This window comes from Ptychodera flava, chromosome 8 (assembly GCF_041260155.1).
Source record: "Ptychodera flava strain L36383 chromosome 8, AS_Pfla_20210202, whole genome shotgun sequence".
Classification (NCBI taxonomy): domain Eukaryota; kingdom Metazoa; phylum Hemichordata; class Enteropneusta; family Ptychoderidae; genus Ptychodera; species Ptychodera flava.
In genome coordinates this window covers 35,006,450-35,032,674 of record NC_091935.1, presented here as the reverse complement: position 1 = coordinate 35,032,674, position 26,225 = coordinate 35,006,450, and the positions used below count along the sequence as shown (strand labels likewise).

Genomic DNA, 26,225 nt, shown 5'->3' with positions numbered 1-26,225 from the left:
AGTTGATTTCCTTGTGGCAGCAGAACATCCTTCCGATATTTATACTCCAACTATACTCCATTTTGAATGGCAATTTTCATGAGTCTGGAGTAACTCGTGATCACTTTCAAATTATTCCAGGAAATTGTCTTCCAGCACTCATTTTTTACTGTTCATAATCATCATTTCATGCACCATTGTTTAATAAACATCAATAAATTCCTGACAACAGCAGGCCATGTGATACCGGCTGGCAATAAGTGCAAGTTTGGCAACAGCAATTTGATAATGGTAAACAACTTATATTCCATGCATTTCAGCACTGGTACATATCTCACGCAAATAGGGACTGTGCAAAGCTACACACACGTTTGGTCTGAAATGGATGAGCCTTTGGTTTCCATAGTATCTACATGTGGTATATGCACATGTATGTGTTGGGAAGGACATCACAAGAAGTTTCATTTCATCCCATCTACTAATCTTTTATATTCTTCTTTGTCAGAGACAGACCTCTTTTGCCATTTGTGAAGTTCCAATCACATGATGGCTGTTTATGGATATGGATAGAGAAGTTATAGCATTGCCAATTCAACCAAAGCAAAAATGCTTTTCCACATGTTGTGTTCCTTAATATTCTGCGATTATACTCAATACCTGCGTGGGCAGTGTGTTTACCATGGTCTTATAGATCACTGTGTTACATCCATATGCTCTGTCTCAAGCCCTGTGGCAATGTGAAACACAATTTTCATGAACATGTATGAGCATCGGTACTTATGACAGCGATACATATTTTGATGAAAGTCATTACTTTTTAGTATCATTGTTACTAATCTTTTTTCATCCATCACAATTTCAGGAAATATGCATGTATGTCATTGATGCCATGGCAACCGTTGCCGAGAGATTCAATCAGATGATGAGTGAGCACATTCCCTCACATCCAGCTTAAGCCCTGATCTCAACATCAGCTAGGGTGACCAACGAAAACGAAAAGGAATAACTTCTAACTAAAATATATTGTCTCTCACTCACCAGTTTACTGCAAAACATCATCAGTGTCACACTTGTGTGTATGTGTGTGTTGCTATGCTATCAAACAAACACTAATATATAGCCAGTAATTTCCTCCAGGGTGCCGCGGCAGGTCAGCAGCTCCCTGTGGAAATCATGAAAGCTTTCGTGCAATCTTTAACTCAGAAGACATTACCGAGCTGCAATAATCATATGGATATAACACTGTCAACAATAAATCACCTTTTCCTTACATCTGCTCAACTTCGGAACAACTTTTTATTTACTTTGGGTACACACTAGGTAACTGAGAGAACGCCATGCATATGATCTTTGATTTCAATGTATGCCTTATTTAATCTCTACACATCTGATGTTTCTCATTCTGGTAGATTTTGCATGTCTTATAACCCTAAGGATTGGATATTTACACACATGGCTGAGCACTGGCCATAAAATTATCCCCAGAGAGGCAATCATTGCCAGCGATATTTATTTTAAAGCGTCTTGGTCAATTCTAGTGTCAGTAATATTCATTTCCTGCGCGGCCGAAAAAAAGTGCAATTTGTTTTCATTAATGAGTTTAATGGTTGTTACATGATGTATGCTGTAATGTAGCTGAATTAATTTGTAGTTATGCCAAGATACAGTGGTTTTTTATCACATCTACGTTGCATTAATTACTTGTTGTATCGATTGGTGACAGTGAATCAGTTGATGTTATTAAGTTCAGTATCATGCCAGCTGAGGGGTTTAGAGTTAATGTTGATATTTTTGCTACTTCATAAACCAATTGCTCTAAAATTACATCTACTTTTGAAAATTACATCATTTGCATATTATATTCAACACCACCTGCTACTGCTAAAGAAATTATCATTACTTTCCTCTGAATCATACCAAAACTAACCTGATTTGGACATCAGATTGCCATGTGTACGACTAAGAGAGAAAGAACGGAACGACAGAGGCCAGGATCAAGACACATGGAGCTTCCCTTCTGAAGACAGAATATTATCTCCAGTTACAAGGAGCAGATTACCAGCCGAGATTGACATCACTAACAAGACATGCATATCAGTTGGATGACACATATACCAAGATGCAAAGTGGTACAAGTCCTTTGAAACGCTCACATTTCTTGAAAACCCACCTAGAACTTTCATTTAATAAATTATAGTTTCACCTTTGTTATCATGTGCATGTTGCTACCGAGATGTCTATGCACTCACAAGTTGGAAAAAAATTGACTATAATCATGCATAATTGAACATTACAATTTAAGATGATGAGACTTGAACAATTAATGAAATTTACAAAGTTTCACACTCTACTTCCGGGTTGCACTACTTCCATCATTGCAGCACATATCATACTGTACATGTATGTGTACATACTACAACACAACTAATGCAAACTTTGCTAAAATATTGAAACTTTCATTTAAGTTACAGTTAGACAAGGTGGCAAGTACCCTGCTTTCAAACTTGCACATACAGTATGACATACATAAAATATGCATCACAGGAACTGAAGAAACTGCAACATGTAATATACCATTGAATTTTCTACATACACATGGAGTTCAGTCCACTTTCCCGGCAGGAAAAAGGTGCCACTTTCCGTCTGGAAAGCCATCGATTTTGAAGCTCATTTGTGTCAACAGAAATGTCTGATCTCATACTGCTTGCAATCACCAGATCATAAATTGTCAGTGACCTGTACCAACGTGAAGCCTGGCACTTCCTTACCGCTTATAAGCGTGAGCAGGAAACGCGCATTATTTCTCAACATTGAGCCGGGGAGATTACAATTGAATCTGATGATGCATAAGTGAATACATGGCTTGCCACTCGTCAGATGTCAGAGGCTGGTAATTTGAAACCATGGCACAGCACACATATATTGCCTTCGTAAGCACTTCTTTGCTGCTAAGTGTGTTCAAGGCTCAATATCAGTGAAGATGGTGTGATTTGTGGAAAGGGTCTTGGATTTCTGACTTCCAAACCAAAATGTCAAGATGCTCACTACAAGATGAAAACACGCACGCTGAATGCTGATGTACACGTATGCATTGACAGCAGGTGTAACCGCAGCAACACTTAACCTCTATCTATGGATACACCACATCTCAGAATCACACACACAGACATACTTAGTAACTTTCAGATCACTCTCCGTAGCTATTTTTAAACACATTTTTCTTTTTTTTTCTTTTTCCTCGATCATGACAACGTCCTGACATCTGACATATGGGATCTAATAACACGTCTGTATGTATTTTAGCTTTGGTAATACCACACAAATATGGCACCACTTGCCGACCAGGGGTTAATTGATCAATTTATGATAAATGCAATGCAATAATAGATACGATTACTCCGGTGAGTTTTTACACAAGCAGAACGCCATAAATATTAATTGAAGATCAGACGACTCCACAAATGCAACCGTCCTCATTATCAATAAACCATGGTAACTACATCCGTTACTCCTTCCAGCGCAATTCCATTTCACGATTTTTTTTTACGTTCATTCGGATTAAATCCGACTACCTTGCCTTGATACAGATCTCTTCTGAAAGACCAATACAAGCCCATCAAGGTTTTATGGGATGTGCTTTTTCAAGTCAAATAAGAATGGAATAACATGCGAAAATTTCAATGGATCAATATCTTTTTTCAATTTCAATTTTATGATCACTTTGCTGGACATGACAGAAAACAACACAGTGTAGTGTTATTACTCTGTTCATAAATAAGCAGTATCATCTGTTATCTTGTACTGTTTAAACTTAAAAAACTCACATTACTTTTGTCAAAATTCTTAAATTTGCAGAAAAAAGTAGGCAGTCTGGCATTGTCTTTCCACTGAAAGATAAATTGCTTTTTATTGGAGCAAATTTCACAATATTACTTGTTTTTGAAAATCAAAACAAAAAATGTAATATTTGATTTTTGAGGGAATTTTCCAGAGTTTTACAAGTTGCATATAGTGTGTTTACTTTTTGGTTTGACACACACACATTCAGGTTCTGTTGATTAAAGACATACAAGTTGCTCAGATATGACAGTAAATAGAGACAAGCGACCTAGCGGCCGATATAGCTCCGCTGTGTTTATGTAGAGAATAACTGTTTTTGACACATGTTGATGAAGAAGGTAGAAATCTTTGATAGCTAAATGCAGTGGCCAGAAAAAAGTCGCTAAAATAAGCTGCAAATATACACAATTGAAGATTTCATCATACTTTAAATATATCACATCGGATCATCCCTAAGAACATGTCAACCAAAGCTATCTGATGAGTAGATTTGTGAGAATAAAATTTTCTGACCAAAAATGGCAACAATTGCCCCCAAAAATAAAAATTGCAAATTTCATCATAATTTCAATAAATATCATTTAGTTCATCTTTAGGAACCTGTATACCAAATTTCAAAGCTATCAGATGAGTACTTTTGGAAATACACATTTTTTGACCAAAAATGGCAAAAATTGCCCCAAAAATACAAAATTACAGATTTCATCAGAAATTCAATATATATTACTTAGTTCATCTATAGAAACCTGTATACCAAATTTCAAAACTATCACACCAGTACTTTTTGAGAAATACATTTTTTGACCAAAAATGGCAAAAATTGCCTTAAAAATGCAAATTTACATATTTCTGCACAATTTGTACAAATCTGAAATAGATCATTCCTAGGGACATATGTACCAAATATCAAAGCTATCTGACCGGTAGTTTTAAAGAAGAAGATTTTTAAAGATTTTTTTACCAAAAATGACAAAAATTGCCTTAAAAATACAAATATGCAAATTTCACCATGATTTGAACAAATCTGACAGAAGTCACCCTAAGTAAACTGCTTATCAAATTGCAAAGCAATCGGACAAGCGGTTTGAGAGAAGAAGATTTTTTTACCAAAAACACCAAAAAATGCCCCAAAAATACAATAATGCAAATTTCACCATGATTTGAACAAACTGAAGTGAGGTCACCCCAAGTGAACTGCATATAAAATTTCAAAGCAATTGGACTTGTGGTTTCAGAGGAGAAGGCAATTGTTGACGGACGACGACGGACGCCGGACGACGACGGATAATCAACCTATTTGATAAGCTCTGCGTCGCTGACAGCGGAGCTAAAAATAGAGACACTAGGTGGGCTTCATTAAAAACTTTGACAAGTCAAACTTTGTCCACAGACACATGCTCTATGCAATGCGGTGACACTACTACACAGTTACACGATTGGCTGGTATCTTGGCTTCGATTTGTCTACTCACTGTGTTGTGCTAGCATCTGTCCACACAACACAGCACCTAAGTTGAATGCCAAAATGAGTCAATTCTCACTTTTGACTGTCTTACCTGAACAGCTTGAATGTATCACATCAACAAAATTCATGTGTGTTGTCCACAAACTTGTGTATATTGAACATACTGTAAAATTTGCACATCAGGTACGTGCAAATGTTGAGCTCATGTGAGAATTTATTGTAGAAAAAGACTGCTTAATATTCATCCATAGAATGGAAATACAACGAAACACTATTACAGCTCTGCACATGCATGGCAACGGAAGTAACCCTCAAATTCTGAACTCCCCATCAGAATATAATTATTGGGTGGGGAAAATCCCATTTATTCTCATTAGTTTCACTACATGTAAAACACTGAAAAATTATCAATCCGTGACTGGAATTTAAAGTGGCATGCAACATGACACGATCATAAGTCTGTTGAGTTCAATACTCAACACCTTCACATGGTTGCTAATTGTGTGATTAATTTGGTCAGTAAAGCAGCTTACATGTATATCCAGTTGCAAATGATTTGACAAGATGTCCAAGAAAACATGTGAAGAAAGAGCGAAAAATTGAGAGAGAGGGAGAACTATAATAACTATGGATTTTTGTGCTAACAACATTAACTTCACAACACCATCTTTCAGTTAAATTTCCTCTTCTCTTTTTTCACAGTTGATATGAATTATGTACTTGCTCTTGATTTTGATGAGTTCCTACTGCGTTATGCTGTCATGTAGGTAAATTGCAAACTCTGTATGATTAATGTCTACAGTTTTTATGGTAAAATGGATGGTTACAGGATGTGATAGGTTCACATCCAGCTGGTAACACAGCCTATGCTAAAGGTAGACTCAAATATTGCAAAGATCTACTTGAAAAAAAGAGTACACGTAAACCTATCTTATGATTTTGGGGGAAAATATCAAATGATGTCAGCTGGGAAAATCAATTGTGGTAGATGACAATGCATGCTTCTCAAAGTTCTTTGATTTCTTTTGATTTTTAAGAGACAGATCTGTCATTATTTAAGATGCATGCTATGACAACAACACAAATTGGGTATATCGAATGAACCAGTGAACACAATAATATCAAATCTAACTTGCAGATAACCTTGTAAAGGTTTCAAAATACATGTACAGGTACTATATACAGTACAGTGACATGCAAGCAATTTGAATGTGTGGCATCATTTAGATGTTTGCTGTAATTTGATATATTTGACAGTGCTAAGATTCAATTTGACTGAGTCAGGCAGTAAAGTATGAATCAGTTTTTACAAAAAATGTTTCTCACAAGTCATTAACTCTACATCATCTGGGGCATTGCTCTATTGACCATGACTGTCAAATCCACATCCAGGGATTTACCATTGTCAAGGCCTAGCGTCACGTCAAATTTCAATTCTCGCCGATTCAATTGATCCTTTTTTATGCTTTTATCCACTGATCGTTGAGCTGGGTTGTTAGTTACGCCTGACAGGTTATGGCTATGGGCTGGATTGAAGCGTTACTGATGATGTGATGTTGGTATGCAAAGTTAGATGTTAGCTTTCAGGTAGATCTCTGAATGCAACTGTCCAGTAGTGTATTAGACCGTATATGTTTCCCTCAAAAGCCATAAGCAAGCAGGCGAGAAAGATAGAAATAACAAATTGACAGTTTTTCAATTTTGAATTTGAATAAAAAATTTTCTTATCATACAGTATGCAAACTGAAATAATTTTTTGTTGACACTGAGCACAATTGTCATGGTAGTTTGCTACTGAGGGAAAAATGGCAGTTGAAAGCAAGAAAATGATTAAATTGGAATCCAGTTGCAATTTACAAGTCATTCTAAAATGACATGGCTCTCCCCTGGTGATAGGGCAGGAATAATAAACAAGATCCTTCATAGAGTTTGACAGTTTTCTTCGCTTTAAAAAATAAAAAAAAATGATTTATTGGAAATGTGATGAGGGTAGTGGCAATATTCGCGTCATAATTCAAAGTTAACTATGAATAATGTTTTTCTAATTACATCAGTAAACTGCCTTTCATTTGCAGCGACAGAATGCAAACACAGCATGTCTTTTTGTTTATCTTGATACAAATCTCAATTTACAATAATAAAATATCAATTATAAATTCTTTACGAACATACTTCCTAATTAATGATCAGCAATGAAATAAACTAAGAAAGACAAACACAACAGTGATTAATGTTTGTGTCAGCGGTTAATATGGCTTTTGGTCTTGAACGAGATGTGAAACTATATCTTTGACACGTATGTGATACGTATACATACAAGACAGGTCCCTGGTGATTGAAAGAGAATGCAGTTTTGCTTTTGCTTAGATATCAGCTGCTTTTCACAATCACAGCAGAAAGAGTTCAGTTTCACTGTGATGGGGAACACTATTTCTGTTGCAAAGGTTGTCATAGAATATCCTACTTTACTTGTATTTGGATATCAGCTGTCTGTCAGAGCGTAGCACAATACGCCATTTCAGAAAGACACATCTTTTACAATACCAGGCATCTCAGACTGTCAAATCTTTGTCGTTTCGGTGTAGATATTATCTTGTTTGTTAAAGTTTGATCAATGACTTTGATTACTGCATGATGTCTCACAGGACATTTTAAATGTCATCCTTGATGAAGGGATGAGCTTTGTAAAATTTGTTTGCTAATTTACATGACAAGCTGAGACCCTCCCTCTCATTATGAACACACATCAATTATGTGCTGAAGCAGTGTTTTATTACCTGCACCTTAAAACCTTGAGGAAAATCTCACACATCATTGTGAAAAATGTCTAAGATACCGCCACATAAAGCTTGCAAAATTTGTTTTCATTTCCTTTGCTTATCAGAAAATCATGCATAAATCCTGACACTGCAGTACGTGTAAAAGAAATCTACAATGAACGTAGTGATAAATCAACACAGATTCAGCGCTCATGTTATACATTTCCCGTCAAAGTGGTTTGATGTCACTAATGAAATGAAATTTATCTTAACAGAACTTGATCCTAACATGACTATTCTTTCCTAAATTAAAATATTCCATGAGGGTTGAAAATGCAGAGCTTTTTTGATGCCACTAATGCATGTATGAGGGCGCCCTTTGAAGATTTATTGGTGAAAGGACTGTGTTGTAAAATTGGAATTTATGTTTGTGTTAGAAACCAGAAGTTTGACTCCGTACTGAGATTAATTATTACAGTGTACTAACTAAACAGAAGCTGTAATACTTCCCATCTAATATTAAAAAAAACATGGTTGTATAATACAAGAAATATCAAATCAATATCATTTTAACATTTCTGTACATTACATCTTGAACTTGAACTAATCTACAGAAAGGAAATACCCAGTAGAACATAATCCTCCCCCCTGAAAAAAAATATGCAAAAAAACGAATGTATCAGAAAATTAATGAAGACAGCGAACAAATATTTCTACAAGATACTGTAATCTGTAGAGGCTGGTGCACTGTACGTATCTGGGCTTTCCATTTTTTATGAAAGAACAATACAATGTGATCTGAAAGTGTTCAAAATGGCGAGGTTTAGCATTATATAATGAGTATTTTGGTCATGAATTTGGAGGGAATAACAATCTTCACTTGTCTCGTCATGAAATGTAACTTAACTTCTGTTTTGCCAAATCAGTCAATTTATCATTGTTAAAAATAACATGAACTATCTTGACGTACGGTGCATCAACACAAGTAGCCATCAATGAGAGTTTCACAAGACAAACTGACACACGTGCATTAGAGTATGTTTGTCCTTCCATAAAATCCACAAATGGAAGTTATTAACACGTGAAAAGGCTTGTTGACAGATGCACACAACAAGAAACTCAATCCATCAATGTTTCTGAATCTATAATATCCTGTGTATGGTCATGACTAATTACTCGTTGCACCTCAATGAATTATTGGCTGCAGTTGGCCAATATACATTTAGCCAAACGCATTTGATGGGGCAATTACATGGACACAATTAGTTTTTCCATGTAATCAGCCTATGTTAGTTGCTCTATAAATTTTATCACTTCACCTTTATATTTGGATATTAAATCTATATATCGTGACTACAATAAAATTATACATGGGAACCTTATATTAAGTTTCCTTAAAAATAGATACATAATTTTGCAATTACATAGCAAGGCAATTAGGTCGTTTAATTTGCTACAAAAATATTAGAGGCTTGCCATCTATAAATATTTATATACATATATAAATTAATAGTGAATTTGCATAACGGTACATATACTGGGTATGCCTAACTTTATGCATATTAAGTAGCAATCAATCTCACATGACTGGTGCTTAACTTATATTGATTTTCTCACAAGAGTTCCATATACCTTCAGTATGGATACAATGAATGGAAGCTTTCTGATGATGATTGTGCACATAGTATTGGCGCTGTTGAAATTAAGTTCCACAGTGCGGCAAGCATGATCAAAGAGATGCTGTGCCATGAAAGAGACATGACTATTGAGATCTGCAACCTGAGGAAGTCATAGAGATATATATGTTTTCCATTCGCATCAAACATTCATACAGGTTGGTATTTATAAGTTTGATTTAAGAAAGAGTATTTTCTTATAAATTTTGTTTGTAAATGACAAATTTTGAAAACGCTTGATAGTGCTATACATACATGTATGTCCTCTTTGTCCCAAACAAATGACTCATTGTAGTCGCATTAAAAGTCAGAATCCCTCGCTTGTTGCATTGCCTTTCACTTGAAATGAAATTAAAAAAATCCCTTTGCGGTATCTGTAGTGTCCTTTTCAAGACTTAGCCTCCCCTTCCATGTTGTCAACCATTCTGATCATTGCCTTGAAGTTGAACACAGGAGGGCAATGTAATAATAATCTGTATTGCACCCAAAGGCGAGTCGATGGCAAATGTTGTTTGTTCAGATATCACGATCTGGCAGCCACACACTGTGGCGATAAAGACTGTACTGTACATAGTAGGAACAAAAGCATATTGCTTGTCATATATATGACGGTACATGTGCAGTACAAAATGGATTTTCCCAAAATAGACGGCGGCGGGTGGAAGTAAAGGCTTGAACCAGACAGCACTCACTTTAAGTGTTGCAAAGTCGAGGTTAAATGCCAAACTGGTACAGAGGGCTTTCAACAAGTCAAGATCCTACTGATGAAGTCCACAACTTCATCAAGGCAACATGAAACATAATGTACGTCTTCTTCATTCACTTCAGGTGGATTCATTCGGGAATCACACATTGACTGTTGACATTACAGTTGTATACACCAATCTGAGACACTGCAGCGCCATTCAAAAACAATGTAACATAAACAAAGGAAGAAAGTGAAGTTCATCCGTCTCAATGTTTGCACAAACAACAGAGAGCATCACTTTACCCAATCACCTGTGGAGCCATGCCAATAAATTGCTTTGTATGGATTTATAACGAGATTACCCTTGCCCCAGGAAACGAAGTCATCAGTTTCCTGGCAAGAAAGTAAATCCATGGTGTCATTAAGTCTCAAATGTGGAATATCTGATACTCACAATGTCAGCATGGAAACATCAATGGGCAAAAAACTCTATTTCTTGTGTAAACAATAATTACATTGATAGATCATGCTGTCATTTCAATTATTCATCGAGGTTCTCTATTGTTGTGTGTAGTTCAGCGTACAAGGGCCACGTCAGATATAAGAACACAAACCCCCTTGAGAATTCCCCAAAAGATGGAAAGCTTATTTATTTCGGCTAACACTTAACTCTGTTGGTGAATTCAATGTCCTGATGTACCATTATAATGAGACAGCCATTGTAGCAGATATAATTTGGGATGAGCAATAGTCCGAGTTTTGATCAACGGATTAATAATATGACAAGACAGTGTTCACAGTCCTCCCTAGGGGGGGTCCATCCAATTCTCACTATATGTCTTTGAAATACTGACAGCTATCTATCAGCTATTAACTGGTATTAATCCCTGTAGTTTTCTGAGAGTCCCACTGGTAATATACACAAAATCTGACAAGAACGATGATGATCAGTGCAAAATAGTCAAAACACTCTGCTTATAAATGCGTACATCTTTGGCAAGGTCAAGTAGATTGTTGATAGATTAAAGTAGCCATGCAATCCAAAACCATAATAAGAAATGTACGGACAACGATACAATGATTGCAACATACAAAGTAGCATGAAAAACACCTTCAAGCTGGCTACCTGGATTGATGCGATGTTGAAATCTTGAGAGTGAGGAGAAATATTTAGTTTCTTTGGTATGCATGATGCACGAACAGGAACAAGTTTTCATAGATGATCATCAAAAAATAACGTGGCATTTGGATAGTTGCCATGACATTGACTTATTAATATGACATTGTGATATTGAAAGAGAAATGACATTCATTCATTTCCATTTGTCCAGGGTGTAACTCTCAAGATTGCTGTCACTGCGCAAAATCAGTTTGTCAGCTCAACGTTGATATAAAAAAAAGGAATATGTACGCTGATCTATGATTTGTTTGAAATAAAATTTGTAAACTGGCTGTGACATATGACTTCAGAGTACCAGTAAACGTCAATATTGTCACATTTCGCGCCCACTTTTTCACTTCTTCATTTTATAGCTATGCATTAGTAGCTAGGGTGTATAAAATGTCCTGAAGGTGACTTTTGACATGCAAATCCAATGATAGATAAGAGTGATGCTGTTTCCATGTTCACATCTGACTGTATTACATATATACTTTTATGTAGGAATTCAAATCAAACTTCCTCAGATAACATGGTATTTGGATTTACTTTTCTGCATTGCTAGGTATACTCAAAGGTTATTACTTCAGAAATGGCAATATGTTGAACTTTTGCACCGTGATCTTTTGCGGTGTCATGAGACTTGTGAGTGCAAAAAGGCATCTGACATGTCAGTAGCTGGGACATCATCGCTCTGGATGTCAGTTATCCACAGCCAAGGTGACAGCATTGCTTAGGTTAATGGTTGAGTCAACAGGAAGCCTGGTTCTAGATGTCTAGGAGTTGTACAAGGGCCATCGGTTGCCTCGAGGGAAACACTTGAACCAATTTAAGGGTCCCTGTACAACTACAATTGAATCTGAAATGTGTTGAAATATATCAGCCTGAAAGCTGCATGAAAGATGGGTTTCATAGACTTGGTATAACTGAGAATTAAACCGCAGTGAAGTTACCAGTGGATTGCAGAGATGAATGTACTTTTTATCCCAACTAATGTGTTCTTGCCCCTCAATATGAATCTAGACAGGTAGAATTCTACTCTAACAGATGAAAACAGACATGATTAAACATAGACAGTACAGGGGAACCCCTCGACTGTCTATGATTAAACTTGATAAGGCGCAAGGTGTAATATCAAATTTGGTCTTTTTGTGTGGTATTTGGGCAAACAGACATTATTTACCTTGGAAAAATTTCTGTTCATCTGGACAACTTGGTGAAGATGGGACAATTCAATATATATAAATATCACTTTAACATTTCTCTTTGGACATCAATTAAGGTTAAAATACTGACATTAACACTGAAGTTCCTTTGTTGACGCTATATGTAAATGTAGAAAATCAAGAGCAAAACTTTTGAAACAAGCATATGGCGAAAAATAGAATAGAGGTGCACACATGTCTTCTGTTGAAGAATTTCTTCCACAGTGATGGCAGCATTTCTTTTTGATACATTGTGATCTTTTGAATGAAATAAAAAGCGCCACCTTCTTATCATGAAAGAACACTGAAGTTCACTTGGTGAAAGCAACAACTACTTCAGAAAAAGGAGAAAAGTTATAGAGATCAAAGGTTAACATGCTAATTTAATGGTCTTGGTCAAATACTGCCCTCTAGGGGAAAGATCATATTTATGCTTCAGGGGAAAGCAAAGTAATTGGAAAAATTTAAATTTTGACATGTACAATGATTCCTGACATTGAAGACATTACTTGCTCTGGTCATGGGAAAGTATTGAATTAGAATGTTAAGATATTGCTTTAGAAAATACCACAAAATTTCCACGTATAAATTTCTAATATACTGTTGAATATATATTTTCTTTTGAATTCATGATCCAGGTGTGCGAAAAGTTATTGGTTTATTTTTCCAGTGCCTGTCATATTTCTTCGTCAGATTTTTCATTTGTTATTACCAAGTATGAACTTTTAACCCCAAATAGGTAAAAAGGAGTTTTCATTCTCAAATGATAAAAATTATTCACTCATTAATTTCAAGTGTCAAAGCACCCAGCGAGGGCTTTGGATTACCTGTATCTACATGAAAGTGATATTTAAATAAATCCATTACCGTAATTAAAATCTGTAGCTGTTTTGCATTATACATTTTTGATCTTTTCTAAAACAATGTCTTGCTTGGTTACTGTTTAAGACCAGTGACATTACAGCACACAGATCGATAACATTGAGATTCCCATACAAGGATTATCAAGACTTAACAATCATTGAAGCATAAAACTGATGAGACAATCCTTATGTGACGCACAAATCTTACAAGTTGGAGGAAGAAAGTCACCTTCAGTCATTAAGACACATGCGGAGTTATTGTGGAGAGCGATACTGATAGTTCCCTTTTAGTGTATCTCCAACTGACAGTTCCTGATTGGTTTGTAGTGTTGTGTGCTTGGTTTCAGACAAACACATGCTTGGATGTCTGACATGAGAGCAACCCCAATTTTTCAGTCACCCTGTCAGATATATTCACAACATATGCTGTAACAATGCCACAGAAAGGTCTAATACACTGGGAAAACACAATCTATCTGACATGAATTTGCTCCATTAATCCAGTGTACCAGAGACATTGTAAAAATCTGATGTTATTGCTCATGACGGAAATCAATACCAAAGACTCTTTGTTGAAAATATTGGAGCAAGTACCCTAATATGTCTCAACCACAAAGTCTGTTTTAAACTAAAGACTAATTAAAACCATCGGCAAACTGACCAATATTTAGAATATTTTTGCTATTGAGCTCCTCTTGATTTACAATGAAACACCATTTCTTGACATATGAAATAAATATACAGTATACATTGATACCACCATTAGGCAGTCTTCATGAAGCTATATTGGCCTTACATCATCCTACTTTTTATGTTACGTAGTATGAAATTCAAAATTGAGAGGTGCAGAAAATGGAACTTTTTGCATGAAAACAACTTCAAAGATAATCCAGTGTAGAATTCAGTAATCGCAGTTGGTTGACGCTGATTGTTCAATCCAACTTATAATAATGGCTTCATACTGGAAAAGAAAGCCAGGATGTGAGGTTGTGTAGGGGTTGTGAAATTGAAAATAAATATTTGGTGTCTAACCTTTTCCATTTAACAACTACAAAACGTGGAATTGAACAGAGATAACTGACAAATATTTACCTTTTTTGGCAGGCCGTTGAGAGACTCATATGCCTTGAATATTTTCTTGACTGCAGTTGAGATGGCTGAACTTGTAAAATCTTCCTTTGTCATCCATTTCCAGGGCCGTTGTGCATCACTGTTGTCATGGCAATTATCACAGGTGGTTTCACTGAAGTCCACTGTAAATGTTTCCACCATGTAAGTTTGGTGAATGTGGGAAAAGATGTGAACAACCTGAAAGAAATGAGGATCATATTGACATGGTAAACTATTGTAGGGGAAAGTTGAGGAGTCACTCGTGTTTCTGCTATCAACACCAGTATGGTTGCAAGAGACTAAAGGCTGAACATTTTCCAAAATGAGAGAAATATTGCTTGAAATAATTTGGCTGTTTACAATAGTTTTCATTCATTTGGCTCTTGCCAAGGTGGGCATTAAAAACTCTTATACTATTAGACAATGAAAAATCATAAAAAGGGACCAGTTGATGCACACAGCTATTCGTAATATGATTTGAATGATGACTGTTTACAGGGTCTTGCCTTGTGGAGCTTTCATCTTTTGAGTATATTTGATGTTTTATTTTAAGTGTTATTTTCCAGATGAAGGTCAAATAAATTGTCATGACCATGATCAAATGTTAGTCATATAAGTCAATACAGCAGAGGGATATAGGAGTAACAGAGGAATGACAAATTCACATTTTGTGAGCGGGCAAGTGTTGCCATGTCATACATGTGTCACGGATGTCATTCAATGCCATACATTTGGGATAAGCTATGAATGGCGCTAGGGTTCTGCAGCGTGTTTTCTAAAATGAAATTTTCCCATCTGACTTGCCAATTTTAAAGCCATGATTGGAAATAACAGTCTCACATAAATCTATAAATTGGCTGACGTTTCTGCCTATTGTTAGCAAGGTCAGTGGGAAATGTCTTCTTTTCAGAGTCAAGGGTTTCAAATTAATTATTAATTCTGCTAGAGGAAGTGTGAAAACAAAAGCAATTTTCGCGGATATATCTTGCTTTGTTTTCAATAAATCAAATGTTGTATTGACGCCAATCACTGACACAGTCGATAAATAATTATGCATGAGTATCTTCTGTGAACTATGAACTCTATTTACATATCACCAACATTCTAGACTGGGGAATTGGTACTTATGTTGTCAGTTCGAAAGAGAAATCTCTGTCTCTGTCAAAATAAACCATATTAAACGAACGTTTTTCTCTATATAATACTTTAATATTGTGGTAGCTTGATCAAGTAGACGAGACTGGCTGAAGTGAAATTGGAAAAATTTTCCAAACTGCAGTAAAGATTGGTGCTGAACGGTAACTATAAAGGTTTACCTCTCCAATATAGGATCTATTTCTTTGTGTACTGACTTCAATTGATGGTAATTTTTCCCTGAGATATGAGTCCATGGCTATTTGACGTTTCTTCTCTGATAATTCGGCATTAACTTGAACACTTGGAAATTCCCACAGATTGGCAAGAAGTCCTGGAGTAGAAATCATGGTGGAGAGAAGCTTGCAATGAAAGCTGATTTAACTTTTGTTTTACAGCACAGCACAACACAGCACCTTATGACACAACAATATACAGCACAGTTTTGTACAGCAAGGCACTGTGTAGCACAGCACAGTACTGTATAGCACAGCACTGTGTAGCACAGCACTGCACAGTACTGGTATAGTATAGCGTAGCACTGCACAGCACATTACAGTACAAACTTGTCTAGCCAAGATATACTGATACACAAAAATGGTGACTTTTAGTGACTTGACAGATACAGGCAACTGTAATAGCATTGGCAAATTTTGAAACTTATATGGAAAAGCTACGGAATCATTACTGAAATAAACATAGGCAAAGCTTTGGATGTCACATCTGTTGAGTCACGTTTCACATTTAACTGAAGAGAACTTGGAGAAAGTAAGCTTTTGTACAAGAGTGCAATGAGGCTAAGCAAAAGTGACAAGAGCAGATCAGTGCAGTTGACTATTACCAGGAAGTCTATAAACCAATCTCATACCCTGTCTCTGATTCTATTCTTAAACACCTCAAAGTGATTACACTGATACCACTCACATCTTGAGGTTAAAACTCTCAAGCCAAATTTTATCATCAAAGTGGTAGCTGGCATGTTTAATTTACTGATAAAGATCAAAAGATCACAAAGGGGCACCTCGGGATTGACCTCAAGGCAATCTCTCGTGTCAAATTATTATTACACCACAGATGGTAAAATGGCCTGTCAATCATGCCAATGGTAAAAATCTAGGATATCCATGATCTGGCAGTCAACAAATATCATAAAATATATGGCAAACTATATATTTTTACCGAAAGGCTTCAAGTATATTTGATGAAATGATTTATTTTTTTTGAAAATAAATTAATCCTGTTCCTGTTGTCTGCTTTTCTATTTTGCACACATATGTATACATAGACTGAAAGATTCGTTGCTCGAAGATGCTCCCTACGCTCCCCTCTTCGGGGGGGGGGGCGGGGGTGTTGGGGGGTAGACAGCGCCCTCGAGCAACGGATCTTTCAGTCTAATGTATACACTGCATATATCTTGGCATATCAGAACTTGAAACAGTAACCCTTTTCAGCCAGCAGATTGAGTTAGCAATCCATTTTGTGCTGTAGACTTTCTATGTATCATCAATCACATAATCTTGACTGAACAATCCCCAATGGGTTGAATTAATCCGGCCGACAAGTATGAGTCTGAAAAACTTCCATAAATGTTCACTTTCTGCAAACAGAGAGCAGACACATTTATCTGCAGGTGTATATTATGTGAATTAACCTGTCTTAACCTTAGCACTTAGGATAATCACAGCTCTCTCGATATTGACTCAAATCACTCATTTTTGATGGACCAATTGACAGATAACTACATTAAAATCTGGAAATGTAAATTGGCAGGTGTTTGTCAATTTAGGGAAAATATGGCACTGAAATGCATGATTTTGACATTAATGTAAAAACGTTTGTAAGAAATTTTTGGACTAGTCCATTGCACTGATGGGTAAGACTGGTATTACACTGAACATGCACCTGTGTGAAAGTAAATCACAGGCCATTGGTGACAAAACTTGTAAAATGAACATCATATCAATACCTTTATCTGGCCTTTGTACAAGTAGAAATTCTGCTTCACCATTTTGATTTTGTCTGACGATAATACATACTGCAGTCTGTGAAAAAAATGGAGAGAAATCTTTCCAGGTTAAACTTCAGAAATACCAATGCAATATTTACAGTTTTTTTTACCCACTGTAGTGATAGATTTATGCTAAACCCTTGCCCTTGACTTCCAAGTTCCATAAATCTTGTGAAGAACAGCATGGTAGAAGAGGCAGCTACCTCATGAAAAAAAACAAAACAACAATTAGTGCAATGACAATGGCAATGGGCTGTGGAACATTTGATATACTCTTATTCTGCCAAGTTCATTTGTAACCTTCAGGTCAAGTTAGCTAAAACCAGTGAGGCACAACATTTCCCAAATGTAGAATTTCAATAAAGACTTTTGACATTTGAATGCCCATGAATACACAGATAGTGTAAATATAATCTTTACATACTAAAGCTGCTATAACAAACTATACCAAGTAAGTGAAAATAAGGCTTTGGCTCAATACTGCTATTTGCTGACTCAGTAGATTGAAAAGTGGTTCTACCTTGGAGGATTAAGGGTTAATAAAGCTCAAATTTTGAAGTATTATTGTGAATGTAACTTCATCACATTGCACAGGACTCATTCATAAATTGCCTGTTCAAAGTAACTTTGGTAACTCTTTCATAATTTTCGGTTTTGGCTTTGGCTCATTTTTGCTTTTTACTGGCTTTGGCAGATGGGGAAGTGATACTGTCTGGCAGGAAAAGGGTCAAAGTTCAGTTATCAACAATACCATAGGACATTACATATACAGTGTACATATGACAGGTTTGACATTTGTCATTTCAAATCATTTTCAGAGTGTGCATTTTGAAAACAGCACAAAATAGTGAAAATATGTGAAAAGCCATAGCTTCAAGGTTTAGCTTGATGAAAATGTCGATATTTACAGCCACTCTTTACCTTTTCTTCTCTGGGTGGTTTCTTCTTAGGTTTCCGTGGAAAGTTCATGACCCCTTGGGAACTATCCCATGATTCATCTGGAGGTATACATAGTCTGCATCCTTCAGTCACTGGACAGAAAGAAAAATGCAAAATACCAGACAAAATAGAGCAGAAACAAAAAAACAGAAAAAATAAGGTATACAGCTGATAAAATTGAATCAAACATATTAATCTAATGGTGTCTAATGGGGTCTAATTTCATATGTTAGTGTTGGCAGACTATTTCTTGAACTGAGAAAGAAATTAACATGTCTGGTATTGAAATGTAATATATACCCAGAATAGCAAACTTACTTACCACATTCAATATCGGGTATATTGATTTCAGAGTATCTGGTTTCTCCACTTTCTTCATTCTTAATTTCCTTCTTTTCTTCCTTTACTTTTCTCAACAATTTCTGTGTCGATTTTGTCTTGTGTTTCTCAACCTGGGAATGAAAAAAAAAAACGGTAGTTATCAAAAAGATCCTTTTCATTTTTCTTCAAATATTTAACCAGTAGGTCATGTTTGCACACGGGTGTTTTGTCAACATTCAAAAAGCGAAGCAAAGGTTATGACTTTGCTATGATTAATGAGAAGAACTGTTATCATCTCAGAAGTTGTTGTTGTTAGATTTATTTAGTCCAACATTTATTTCCATTCATTCCAATTATCCCAACATTCCAAACAGCTTCTTCATCATTAGACAGGATAATGACTGGGTTCTCAGAGAAATCTCTCTATCAAGGCTACACGGGCAATTTTTTATTCATGATGTCGCCTACTTTTGATAAGATTTGATAAGAATATTTCAGAAGTACCATGGGTAAAATCTGTGAAATTGACAGTACTGACAGTCTGTCATTATATGAAGAAAAGTAGGACTCTTGACGTCCATGTTGTCTGTGACAACCATCAAATGAATCCACATGTTACATGAATATGATTATACTGAATACACAAATCCTCAACTAACACATTTATTCTGCAACCCTTCGACCCAATATTACTGTGTATACACATGAGAAACATTGCCTGTAGCTTTTGTCTGGTCTATGCTGGAAGGAAAACAAATAATATCCAGTACATTGTCAGGTATTTATTATGTAGGAATTATTTACAGGAGGTAGGACAGCTGGTTTGACAGCCGGTTTGAAGTATTTACATAATAGTATGCTAATGAATATTTCAATATAATAATGTTTTTTTGCATTAGGCCGGAAAAATCTGCTGGCCTCACTTGGCATGATGTAGGTAGACTTAATGTGCAGAGAACAATATTTGGCACCAAATTTAGTGCTGCAAGAGTTAATCATATATATATATATAGATTGTTTGTATCACCAGGGGAGCTGGAATACATTTGCTAGGGTTCCATGGCCGTTTTGTATAGGTTCCCTTGATGTTAGCATATATCAAACAAATCATGCTACAGGACAGCATAAATTGTATCGTAGCTCTGAAATCATTTATCTTCATCAACAAAATTTGAGACAAACATTGATAAATGTTGTGTGGTTCAGAGGCCACTTAGAAACCTTGTTGCTAATAATGGTAATAAAAGCTGCACAGTATCATGAAGAAGGCATCGATCTGTTGCCCCCTGAACAAAGTGGGTTACACCAACCTTAGCGTATGCCCTACAGTAGCTTTTCAATGGACATTCGCTGCACTGTGGAGTCTTGGGAGTGCAGACAGTGGCCCCTAACTCCATCATGGCTTGGTTGAAATCACCTGGTCTATTTGGATCTACAAGCTTGTTGGCAAGGGACCTTAGACAAAATGAGAGAAATACCCAGAAAAGACAAAAATATTACATTTTGCCATTAAAAGGAAATAGTTATTTGTTTCTGGAGCCTTTCACAGACCATGCAGTCATCAATATTTTAATAATCCAACTTATTGCTATAATTACAGTCATATGCTGGCACCCTTTAGCATCCAGTACGTTCAAATGCTTTTCACTTATAAGCAATAAGCACATATTGTTGAGAATTGAATATGCACATGAAGTTTTTTGATTCATAACAATTTCTGACATTTTATATTACACACACTTGCTTTCTTTGACAGGAAACAACTCTATTGTCAGTTTTACCATGTTATCTGCTGATTAGCCATACTAACTATTCTTACCAAAGTGCGTCAATGACATGTTGGCTTGTACTATCAGCACCGATGGCCCTGGCCCTTGATAAAACTCGAATGACATTGCCATCTACGACACCAGTTACCTGAAAAAAATGTGACAATCATAAAATCTTTTTTTCTGAAATACACCTGAAAAAGGTGACTGAATAAGTAAGTGTAGATACAATGAAGCAAATGCATCATCACATTAAAATGCATCTTGTATATAGCGCCCTCATTGTCATCTACATGAAATACTTTTGTTTTTTTAAATCTGGCGTGAGAAGTGTAGTAAATTCTCTATGATGTCACATAACCATGGAGAAATATAAAACCAGCAGTGCAGATTGCAGTTTTGTCAGTGTGATAACCAGGTTCTTTGAAGAATAATAACTATGCCATGGTGATTATGGAAATATACTCACTTCATTGAATGCAATAGAGGCAATGGCTCCCGCTGTGTATTTCCCCACACCAGGTAACAACTTCAGTAATGTCTCAGCCGTTGTTGGCATTTCCCCGTCCATTTCATTCACAACTTTCTGAGCACCTTCATGAAGCCGTCGTCCTCTGCTGTAATAGCCTAGACCAGACCACATCTCATTCACTTCCTAATTAAGGAGACAGGCATATGTTATCATTTGTATGATTTGAAATCAGTCCTCTTAATATTAGTTAACTCATTCTACGGTTGACTTAAATGTGTCTGGACCTGTACATGAAGAACTTGACTGAAAGTGTTTCAGCAAAGATACATTTTACACAATGGATTGACACATCCTGGAACTGAATAAAAATAACATCTAATATTTATTGTTTGTCAATGAAATATTTGGCTACCCATTAGAAAACTTAAATCATGTTACATTTCTAAGTACCATCAAGTAAAGCACATGTTATACCTGCAGGTATAACATTCTTTTTAACACAATGAGACAGCTTAGCGTTTCGGGGTTAACTCATAATACTTAATGTAAGCATAGACCATCTCGCTCGAGGGTCTATGATATAAGGTGTCTTGAGTTTTGTGGTTCATGGATTTTGAAAACAATGTCATTATACGCAGAGTTCAAGACAGTTACAGTACAGTTCTCTCTCTCCCCCCCTTACTCCAGGTGTGACAACCACAAATTATATCAGTTAGAGCACTGCGTATTTGAATTCAACACAAAATTGCTACAAAAACTAAACTGGCATACAGATGCATGATTATAGATATGGGGTCAGTAACAGACACCTTAATTTACATTATATAGATATTGATACAACAAATGATACTTGATAGCTCACCTCAAGATTAGCCCTTGCCAAATCTTGCAGTGTTGGCCACTTCTGTGAAAAGCAAACAAATCAGCTATGTCAGTTTTTGAAAACTTGGTAAACACTGGAGGGCATCAAATAAAAATATTCAGGATGCTCTTCCAAAGTTTGCTATGCATTATATTCTGTGTGATTTGGATACGTATGGAAGACTACTGTACAATTGCACTGATAGTCTCTGCAAAACTACCGGTACTATACACCACTTTCAATTCTAAATAGACCTAAGGACACATCTCATATTGACTTACCTTCATCCATCTCTCATAGTAATTGATTACCGTGGCAACCTGAGTTTGTTGCAGCATGATTTCTGATACCCATACTGAATATGCTCTTTTGTTCAGGTCTGCAAGCTTTGCCTGTCAAGATTACATGCATAGAAACTGGTTATTTCTTACACTGTTTAATAATATGGTCTGCTTGTTCCATTACCATCTTTGCAATAATCACTTATGGTCTGCAAGAACTAAATCAACAGGCAGCCATAATGGCAAACTGATGAGGAGTCATCTGGAGGAAAATGGTGTGAACAACTCAGCAATTCATGCCCGGTACATGTAATACATTGGCTGTAAAATTAGATATTACATTGGGTTCTCTCTACAGATGTGGACACAATCACATCAATTCAAGTTAACAGTTGTAATTCTTTGTTAAAATGCTAATTTTTTTATCATGATGCGATGGCAAATGATTCACGATGTTCTTGTACGTGTGCATTTATCTTCATATGACAATAAAGAAATTATATTTCACATGACATGATTGATCTGATTGTCTTGAAAGCGCAGGTTTAAGCTGTTATCTTGAAAGTAAGATATATCATTGACATACACTGTATGTGCCAGACTGAAGATAGAATAGCATTCAATGGCAGTACTTACAAGCTGTCTCCATGGTAAATCTCTCTTGTTTGCATCATACCATTGCAGCAAGTCACTTCTTAAACACTGTATTTCTACTTCATCAGCGTAGCTATGGTAACAGCTTTCTTCTGATTTGATGTCTTTTCTGTCTGCGGGTGTTGAAAAGATTATGTCATTTGTGGAGGATGACACTGATTCTATAATAATGGTGATGATGATGTTGATGATGATGATGTGTGCCCTGTAAACTCATTCAGTCGGTGTAACTTTTAATATTTTTTCACTATCTTTTGCTTTGCATGTCAATTGCGAGTTCTTGTTCTACTTCCTAAAGCCTGTTGAAACACCAACTATCTAGCTTGTCAACACAGTGTTTATACATGCAAAATACACAGTTTATTGTTTACATTTGAATTCTAGTCTGGATTAATTTACTTGTCAACAATGACAATCATACGATCTATACATGAACAGGCTGAGTTGACGAGCTGAATACTGCACAGTAAGTGAGGCTACCCACAATTCCCCTTGATTTGTCCACTCAGATTTTTTTTGCTAAAGGCTTTTTCGATTTTATCAGTTTCTTAACAATTTTTAAATTATAATTTAAGTTCAGGATTATTTGTTAAGACTATGTTCCAAAATTATTGATTATGTTTAAAATTCCAGAGTAAATTGAATGAGAAGTCGATGTTTGGGGGTACTAAAAATTGCACACTTGTCAAGATAAAGTTATCAGCAACTAAGATGGTCTCATCATTACCACCTGTCAGACATGCAAACTTCCTTTGTTACGAAGGAAGCCAAGGTATGGCGGCGTTCACTGTGTAAGTGGACACCAAACAGGCAACACGCAGGCATACGTTCCAGAAAATGCCACTTTTTAGTTTTCCACGGCCGCAAAAACACAGACAGACTGCAAAGCAGTCAGCGCGAAGCTGCTGGCGATTGAACTCTGTGGTTATATTCAAAGTCTCACGCGACGGGAAGACAATTTTTTAGGAAATTCGAGCGTTTGTGGTGGGGAATCAATGACCGTTGGCGATTTTACCTGACTGTCAATCAAAAGCTTGCATAAACTCTGTTTGCAGGATTAGCAAAATGTGACAAAAGGTTGAGATCAGTTTGTGTAATCAATCTTATAGAAATGAAACATCGTACTGGCCAAGCGTTTGACTTGGAGGAGAACTCCACTAATGCGAGAACCTGGGATTGAAAAGTGCGGCTTTAAAAAAAATCAATACCCTTTCTTTTGCCAACACAGATGCAACTTATTCCCTTAGTTTCCTTGAAAATATTGTGTAAGGCTGTCAAAAATCTATGTCGATAAAATAAAATTACAAAATTGCTATCTCCTCCACGGAAAAGGGGTTGATCTCCTAATTATTCGCAGTGAGAAATCAGAAAATTATGATTATCAGAACTATGTTGCCAGAATTTTGAAATATGGACCAAGTAGTTCTGTGTAGAGAAGAAATTTGCTTCAGTTCAGTGAGTGATCTCCGTAATTGTGGGTAGCCTCACTTACTGTGTACTGTGTAGCAGTATATCAAGATGCTTTGGGGAGTTGAACAAGAGAGCGTAGTTGAAATGAAAAAAAACAAAAAACAGTACAAAATAATAAAAAATTACAGGTATTGGCTGTTTTTAAGAGTTTCAGGAATAATTTTTGCATCAGCCTATCCTCAACATCATATGTATATATTAAATTTTCTTACATCAGGTAGAAACTTTTAGAGTCAGTGGAGCATCATTCGAGCTGAAATTATACTCTGATTATTGATGATGATGATGATTATGTCCACAGTACCATTTGTGCTGTATTGGTGGCCATCACATGACTTTTGCAACATCCCTCCCCTCCCCTCCTGCCCTAGTGAGCCAATGCCAGTGATTGAATTCATGCCCCGGATGCATTTGCTAACCACACTCACAGGCACTCGGTTCACTATGCATGCAGGGTTCTGTGATCCTTGTGTTACAAATAACAGCAAATTGAGCAATCATTCAACGGGAAGTTAGCTGCAAAATTGTAGCTCTACGGTGAGGCTGTCGGTGAGTTTAGTTTTTTGCGACATCGCTCACCAGTAGAGCTACAATGCCAAAGGCCCTGTAGCATACAAAATAAGCGCGCCACACATGATGCGGCATTTTCATGTAAAATCCCACATATTTACTGCATTAGGTCGTACCGATTTATCACTACTGAAGACGAAATACTATACTACACTAACCTTGTCGTTTATGGGGTTTGGTATTAGCACAGACACGTCGATCGCGTTCCATAAACATTGAGCGTGTTTCTGGGAGCCGCCATTACCGGAAGTTGGTAATGGCGGCTCCAAGTAAGGTTTTTGGAACGCGATCGACGTATTTGAACAAATACCAAACCCCATACACGACAAGGTTAGTGTAGTATAGTGTTTAATCTTCAGTAGTGATAAATCAGTATGACCAAATGCAGTAAATATATGGGATTTTACATCAAAATGCCGTGCCATGTGCAGCGTGCTTATTTTGTATGCTTCAGGGCCTTCGGCATTGTAGCTCTACTGGTGAGCGAGGTCGCAAAAACCAAAACTCACCGACCGTCTCACCCTAGAGCTACAATTTTGCAGCTACAGGGGAGTCACCGAGCGCCTGTGGCTACACCATGGCCTCACTAACGAAAACGGGAAGGGTCAATGGTCCGTCCACCGATTTGTAATGGGTTCATTGATAAGTGAAGGATACCAGGGAGCAGTACCAATGAGGTAAACGATACAACTAATTCCCTTCAGTCGTTGACATCATCATTGAACCCCAAACCCCCTCCCCCCCTCTCCGAGTTACTAAGTTTGAAATGAGTGAATGTAACTAAATCAGTCATGTCAGGAAACAATTCTCTCTTACCGTCCTCTGTTTTGATTTGTTTCTTTTTCTGATCCTTTCTACGAACCATTCTATTGACCCGGGTCGTAATCCAACGCTTGATCAACGCCAGGGCGGTCTGGCGTTCGGGTACTTGTTGTCAAACGACGACCTTTTCTGTGTTTCATAACAAACAATCAGCTGATGCTAGCTTTCCCGCGAAATATT

General features: G+C 36.6%; 1 protein-coding gene across 1 annotated transcript in view; it reads right to left on the bottom strand.

Annotated features, from left to right (window-relative positions):
• Window positions 1–26,225, bottom strand: part of LOC139139163 (adenine DNA glycosylase-like) — a 53,773-nt gene extending 27,548 nt beyond the window's left edge. Inside the window, exons 1-12 of the mRNA XM_070707970.1 lie at window positions 26,040–26,225; window positions 23,166–23,296; window positions 22,530–22,640; window positions 22,249–22,290; window positions 21,384–21,569; window positions 20,965–21,062; window positions 20,456–20,600; window positions 19,147–19,276; window positions 18,807–18,916; window positions 17,844–17,919; window positions 16,060–16,211; window positions 14,726–14,941 (exon numbers count right to left, since the gene is read on the bottom strand). Of these exons, the coding sequence (XP_070564071.1) occupies window positions 14,726–14,941; window positions 16,060–16,211; window positions 17,844–17,919; window positions 18,807–18,916; window positions 19,147–19,276; window positions 20,456–20,600; window positions 20,965–21,062; window positions 21,384–21,569; window positions 22,249–22,290; window positions 22,530–22,640; window positions 23,166–23,296; window positions 26,040–26,088 (1,446 nt within the window). The 5' untranslated portion in view covers window positions 26,089–26,225. The remainder of the gene's footprint in view (window positions 1–14,725; window positions 14,942–16,059; window positions 16,212–17,843; window positions 17,920–18,806; window positions 18,917–19,146; window positions 19,277–20,455; window positions 20,601–20,964; window positions 21,063–21,383; window positions 21,570–22,248; window positions 22,291–22,529; window positions 22,641–23,165; window positions 23,297–26,039) is intronic.